The sequence below is a fragment of the Eucalyptus grandis genome, chromosome 11 (genome assembly GCF_016545825.1).
Source record: "Eucalyptus grandis isolate ANBG69807.140 chromosome 11, ASM1654582v1, whole genome shotgun sequence".
Classification (NCBI taxonomy): Eukaryota; Viridiplantae; Streptophyta; class Magnoliopsida; order Myrtales; family Myrtaceae; genus Eucalyptus; species Eucalyptus grandis.
This window is the reverse complement of record NC_052622.1, coordinates 40,277,232-40,284,658: the sequence shown is the minus strand read 5'-3', so window position 1 is coordinate 40,284,658 and position 7,427 is coordinate 40,277,232. Positions and strand designations below refer to the sequence as shown.

Sequence of the window (7,427 nt, the reverse complement as noted above, 5' to 3'; positions counted from 1 at the left end):
GAAACGCCAAGCTCCTAAATGCGTTTGAACAATACCTAAAGATATGTAAGAACCTCACTCCTACCATAGTTGCCGGGTCAGGCCCGATACAATCTTCGGATCTCGTAAGTCCTTCCGGATCAAAAAGATCAAGGCTCGCTGTAGCCAAAGCGTGCCGACTTTCGTTGAAAATTTGCATATCAAGATCGTTATTGCCGGTATATTGATTTCAAATTTGTATTTTTGCATCTTAGACGTTTGATGTACCAATGAAAAGAATTACAGGCCCAGATCGAACGGGAAGTGGTTTGGGCCGATTATATGCTAATGCTTCTGCATTCTATTCTAGGAATTACACGTAGAAAGCCAAAGGTATGTATGGCTAAGAAGTTTGTCAAACCACTTTCTCAAGGCCGAATTGCCCCCAGTATATATTGTTGACTGGGATTTTGTAGTTTTGAGTTCTCTTGATGATGATAAACGTCAACTAGATCATTACAAGTCCCATTGCGATTCTCTGACTAGACGATTACTTTACTAAGTGGAGATCTGCTCGAATTACTTATATTTCGATAATCCCATATTCCAGTTATACACAACAGAAGATATACTGAAGATAAATTAATCTACCACATATGCTTGAATTCAAATTATACTAACATAAGAGCGGGCCATCTCGATTGTTCAAGCCAACGTGCTCGGGTCGTTTCCTTGGTAGCAATCGGCCACAGCCACGCTCCTCTGCACGTTCTTGTAAGTGTACCGCCGGGCCAGGAGCGTGTAGACGATCAAGTTGACAGCCGCCATGCCAGCCAGAAGCCAGTAGAATTTGTCCAACCGGCTGCTGTTCAGGTCCTTGCCAAACCAGCTGCGGCCATGCTGCTCCGTCAAGCGATCGACTGCTGTGATCATGAGACTGCTCAGGAAGTTGGCAGCGCCGATCACACTGAGATACAAGGCAATGCCCAGGCTCCTCATGGAGTCTGGCACCTGGTCGTAGAAGTACTCTTGCAGCCCCACCAGAGTGAAGCCGTCGCCAAAGCCAACGATCAGGAACTGTGGGGCAAGCCAGAACACGCTCATGGACATGGAGCCTGTGAGAGGGTTCTGCCGCACGACAGCCAGCCTCCTGTGCTCAACCACGGCGGCCACGACCATCGTTGCAACTGAGAAGAGCATACCGATCCCGATCCTCTGTAGGATATTGATGCCACGCTCTGAGCCTGTTGTGTGCCGCAGTATTGGCACGAGCACCTTCTCGTAGAGGGTGACGGAGATGATCATCCCAATTGCAGCTAGAGCATAGATTGAGGCTGGGGGGGATCAGGAAGCCGCCGACATTTCTGTTGAGGGTCGTGCCCTGCTTGATGAAGAAGGTCGCTGACTGTGCAACGCATATGCCGAACGGCAAGGTGGCTAGCCAGATTGGGATAATGTTCAGGATCAACTTCATCTCCTCAACCTTGGTCACACTCGCTAGCCGCCATGGATTTATTTGCTTCTCAGTTGAACTTTCATTTCCCTCAACGATAGCAGCCTTGTCTAGGAACCTGAAATAGAAGTCAATCAAAATTGGATTAGACTAGGGAGATATCAGATAAAAATTCACTGAGATTTCGTGATATTCTCTGTTTCAGATATCAATTTTGCATGCATATAAATTATGTGTATGAGCTTACTTAAGGTTGCTGGTGTGGCACAAAAGCCTGCCTTGTGCCTTTTCGGGCTTCGAGACTTCATACAATTCTGAAGGCTCGGAAGGATGAGGAAGATTTCTCTTGGCAATAGCCGCCACTAGAACTTGCAACATCGGGGTCAAGGGGCTTCCCGTTGGCAACCGATACCGATAGAAGGGCCTGCCAATGATGAAAATCACCAGAGACATGGCCATGACTGCGGCGAGGAGAATGTCGGCAGCACCCCAGTTGACGTGGTCCTGCACGTAGACGACCGCTGTGACACTGAGAAGGAGCCCGCAGCAGAGGCCGAAGTTCCACCAGTTGAAGAAGGACATCTTCTTCTTCCTCTCCTGGGGGTGATCTTCGTCAAACTGGTCGGCCCCGAAGCTCTCAAGCGAGGGCTTGTGGCCTCCCGTCCCAATTGATATCAAGTAAATGGCCAGGAAAAACACAACCTCATGCGCTTTCCTGGGTTCCTGGCACAGGTGGCCAGGCTCGCAAGCCTTCAGGCTCGGGACGAACCAGGACAATGTCAGGAGGATCAGACCCTGCCATTTATCACATTGAGAGTCGCTAAAAATTGGATTGGAACCGATATTTATCCATAAACATAAGCATTTATCAAGTTACATATATGTACCAGGAGATAGATGATCACGGAGATGAAGACCGTGGAGTAGCGGCCCAAGTAGGCGTCGGCTAGGAATCCCCCGAGAAGAGGCATCAGGGTGGTGACACCAGACCAGTAGTTGACGCTCTTCGCTGCCGTCTTAATGTCCTGGTGGATGACCCTGGTGAGGTACAGGATCAAGCTCGTGGCTATGCCAAAGTAACTCAGCCTCTCGCTGAACTCTATCGCTGCATAATTTTCATCATTTTGTCAGAAAATAAAAATATTTTGTAGGCAAAAGGTAATTTATCAATACTACTTCCCGGAAATGTATTTGACAGCTCCAGTTGATCGCACTATGGTCCAAAGTCCTAAGGAGTTTTAAAGCATGACAACTTTTGCGGCCACTGAGTAGGGCACTACTATTATTGAATCTATTTGATCAATCGGTGGCTCCCTATGTCATTAAAATTTCGGCAATTGATGTTCAGGAAGTGCAACAACCAAGTCAACTATTGTTGAAATAGAATAGTAGAAATTTTAGTAGGGGAAAAATCATGTAAGAATATAGTACATATTCTAAACTGGGTCTCATGTGAGTTTTATTAAATTCGACGGTCGATATTAAATTTAGGATATATACGGTCACTGGGCCCTTTCTCTAGACAAGGGGGTCCAAGTCCACATGTCGTGTCCCTCACATGATTAATCTTTCGTATTCTTATTTAGATTATGCTGTGCTTTTGTGGATTGGACACTATGTATGCATGTACATCTGGCCTTATTTCTTTCCATGAGAAAATAGAGCACTAGCCACTGCTGAATGCACATGGCGCGCCTGGGCCACCAAGCAAAAAACCCTCATGATACTCGAGAATTTCTGCGTTTTGTCGAGAACCTAGAACTGTATAACCAAGATAGGAGTCTTTTTGTACGAGGAAGATGCCTACGAAGCTTTGGCAATCGAAATCCAAGGGACCCAAAAGGAACAGAAACCTAAAAAAAAGGCAGGTGAGAGGCAAGTGGGCAACTGATCTTTTATTCGACACAGCTGGTGAAGTTGATGGATCCTCTGAAGAGAACTAATTGATGACCAGAAAGAGACATTTTTCAAAGAAATCAACAGCGTCATTAAGCAAATTGTATTCATGTGCTAGAGATAGAGGATTCAACGCATGCGTGCACCTTATTATGAGGATTCCACACTTCCAAGGAAGATAGGGTTTCCATAACATCTTCCTCTCTTAAAAAACAGATCTTAAAAAAGAAAAGAAAAAAAGAACAAGAATTTAAGATAGGGAGTTTCAAGAGAATAACTTAGTTCTTAATCAATGGAACTTTGGTATAATAGAATATTATAATCATATCACCGCATTTTCTCTTCATCGTGAATAAGATAATTATATCATCAATTATTTTAATGATTGCCTAAAATACTTGTGAAAGACATTTGTAAAAGAATTTCAACTTTCAAAAGAGTGATTAAATATTTTATATAAAAAGGCAACACTTTCAACCTTGAGTGGTAGTTAATAGACAAGATCATTTGAAATTCCCGAACTGGTCCTCAAAAAAGTTGACTTTCCTTTTCTTCTCCACAACATGACCCACAAATATATATATTGCTTTTTGGGAGATTGGGCACTGTTTGGAATCTGCCTCGTCTACGATTAGCACGAAAACCCTGTGGCCACTTTTCTTGGTAATGGTGAAAGTTCTCAGGTCCACGGATTCCAAGTGTTGCTAACTTAGCTTTTAGCTAAACATCAGTGGTCATCACTATTCAACGCAATCGCAATCACACACTAGAGAAAAGAGCAAATATGCGTTTTCCTCTAATTGGACTGCACAAAAAAAGCAGCTTTAATGATTCTGTAAACTATGGTATTTAATTAGGGGTCCCACTAGCTTCCTCCTCTAGATAATATATTTATCTGAGATATAAAGAAGACATCCATATATCGAGAACAGTAATATATATATATATATATGTGTGTGTGTGTGTGTGTGTGTGTGTGTGTAAACATATGCTAGAATAAGCATTTTTATTTTTAGACATCGGATATGCAGAGAAAATATATGAAATCCCAATAAAAGTAGTCTACATCAAATATACGTACATAAAATATGGTAAAGTAGTACAATAAGAATGCTTATGCTTTCTTTTGAATAGAACAACATGTGGGTTCACATAATTCGTAACATAGAAGGATTAGTGGCTTGAGGGAATTGCCATGATCCTTCCAATATTCATTTTCTGTGGCCTAGAGAACAAGCAAATGCATTTAGAGAGAGAGAGAGAGAGAGAGAGAGAGAGAGAGAGATGCTTGTGTTGTAAGCTTTAATGTGGCTATAGTTCGTGAGAGAGAGAGAGAGAGAGAGAGATGCTTGTGTTGTAAGCTTTAATGTGGCTATAGTTTGTGCTTGTGTTGTAAGCTTTAATGTGGCTATAGTTCAGGTAGTAAATATTCCTTAGCGATAACGAAGAGAGATATATAGTAGATATTCCTCACCAATGATGAAAAGAGAGGCCTTCCAAGCTCCTGTGGAAGCTCGAAGAGGGACTCTTCCTTTGTAATCCACAGAAGAATCATGAACCCATTTCTCCTGATCAATATCGCGATGATGAATCGCGTCTTTTGCTTCAGTTGATCCATTTCTTTTCTCCATCTTTCTTTTTTCAGCTTGAAAAGAGAGAGAGAGAGAGCTTCAATGACCAAGTTTAACTTAAGATGTGGTGTTGGGTTTTTGGATGGTTGTGGAGGAAAAGGCTCGCTTTGGAGCTCCTTTTATAGGAGGGGAAAAGGGCCTTTCGTGACTAGGGAAGGGTTGAAGTTGAGATTCCAAAAAACTATAGGTATGAACTGGGGGGCGAGTTCTCAGCCTAGGAATTCTGCGGTAATTGATTGCGATTTTGTGTGCGAGAGAGAGAGAGAGAGAGAGAGAGAGAGAGAGAGAGAGAGAGAGAGAGAGAGAGTCTTCATTTTCTAATCCACTTAGAAGACATGTGGCTGTTGGTCTCTAGATGGGAATGGCATCCATGCCCAATAGGAGCTTTTCTCCACCGCACTTGGACCAAAGTCAGCAAGAAAAGTGGCTTACCCTTAAAAAAAAACAAAAAACCAAAGAAAAAGATGAAGAAGAATATAGTGGAAATTGCATAGGCCCAATAATGTAATTTTCAAATAGTGCTGCCGTTCTTATCTTAAAATTCACCTCAAATGCGAATTAAGGAAAACAAATAAGAAAGCTCGAATTATAATGTGGTCCAGGGGAGTGTTGCTTCTTTTTCAGTGTCAAAGCCCATTTTAATTGGTGCACCATGGAACATTTGAAGTACGGGAAGAACAGCGCTTTCATCCTACTTATTGAATTATGGTATGTGTTCCATTTCATGTGAGTTTAATCACGTTCAAGTTTTATCTGAGATGGAAAAGATCTTAACACGCTAAAAATGTGTAGGGTTTAGGAATGGGATTCACCCGTGTTTTCTTAATTGTGTAAATTAATATAGCAACGTACAATTTAAGATGCTTTTGATCTCAGAGAGCATGTGGCGATAAATCGTGGATGCAATGCATGATTTGAGGCAGGCAACCTATGTTTGTATAACATCAAATCTTAATAAACCTTCTGTCAAGATTGCGAATCTTTGAAGAGAAAAAATAGTGAAGAAGATAAGCGAATTTTACATGGAAAATCTTTATAAAATCAGAAAAGGAAAAAGTATGGTGTCACACTAAACAATCTCTTTATTATCAATATTACTATTAAATTTCTAAGCTTCAGATTACAACTACCAAAGATATCACTCTAATATATAGCAGGAGTTTAGGGTATATATCTAATATATACATAATAGTTATGACATAAATTACATATATGCTATTAGCATTAAGAAATTCTATTCTTTACATTAACATGAAAATCACATGTATCCCATTAACATAAAAGCACTAAACTTTTGTCAGACTTCGTAACTCCATCGCCTTCCACTATTTCTTCCTCTTCTCTTCTTCCCCTTCTACCTCCGCCTTCACCTTCATCATCTCATCTGACCGCCCCCATTTTCAGTGGAGCTACATCGCCTCCTCTAGGATGGTGGCACCATTTCGACTCTCTCTCTCTCTCTCTCTCTCTCTCCGTCTCTCCCCGCCACTAGTAGATGCCAATGTGGTCCTGGACCTCCTCGTGCTTCCATTTGCTTCCATTAAGAGCTCACATATATCTTAGCATTACTCTCAATCTTGACGGCTATGCCCAAATCGGGAGAAGGATCTTTAGACTTGGAGGTCCATTTTCCGATCTCTCGTAGTTGTCGATGAGTGGCATGTAATTACTGATGAGTAAATTTTAACCAAGGTTGAGCTACGGTACAGAGAGAGAGAGAGAGAGAGAGAGAGAGAGAGAGAGAGAGAGAGAGAGAGAGAGAGAGTATCTTGCCTAGGTATGTTTATAAGATGGGACTAGAGGATAAGTTGGCAGGTCTAGTTCTAATAATTCCAAATCACTTAGATTCGGGGAAGCTGAATCTAGCACCTCAAAATCTTAGTGAAAGTGGGGCGGTTAGAGACGAGCCTATTAGACTCAATTTGATAATATGATATTGATGATCTTACTTCCTAAAGTTCTCTACTGATATATACATATATATATTTAATTTGTCTGGTTTGGATACATTATTGCTTGGAATAATTACTGTAGTAGGATTAGGATGGGTATGCTTTTTTCGCTAGAATAGATAATTGACTGAAAATAGGTTTAAGGTATCATCAAAAAACAAAAAATGTCGAGATTCTAAGATAAATTTTCCATATCTCTCGTTATATAAAGAATCATGTTAAAAAGTTTCCTAAGGTAGGAGATTTAATTTGGAACGATTATATCTTCAAAATCTATCTTAGAGATCTTTCTGTCAACCTCCCACCAAAGGAGATTGCGTTATTCATATGATGACCTAAATTCATGCATGATGCATTTACTTTAACCATTCTTTCGACAATGCTTATATCAATGTCACCTTTTTTCGTTTTGCTAGAAAATCAGTGGCAAACCTATAATTGAGCACCTTAGGACTTTTTTTCTTTTTTAAAGAGCATGCATGTATCTTGGTGATTAATTTAAAGTTAGTAGATAATGAAGTATGCATCATCTGATAC

The 7,427-nt window shown here is 41.0% G+C and overlaps 1 protein-coding gene across 1 annotated transcript; it reads right to left on the bottom strand.

Moving 5' to 3' along the window:
* Positions 1-508: 508 nt before the first annotated feature.
* LOC104426424 (protein NRT1/ PTR FAMILY 5.6) lies at positions 509-5,177 on the bottom strand. The gene is given in 5 exon segments (XM_010039482.3): positions 509-1,299; positions 1,301-1,529; positions 1,659-2,206; positions 2,299-2,516; positions 4,782-5,177. Coding segments are annotated over 5 exon segments (1,788 nt in total). The 5' UTR covers positions 4,939-5,177; the 3' UTR covers positions 509-663.
* Positions 5,178-7,427: the final 2,250 nt, after the last annotated feature.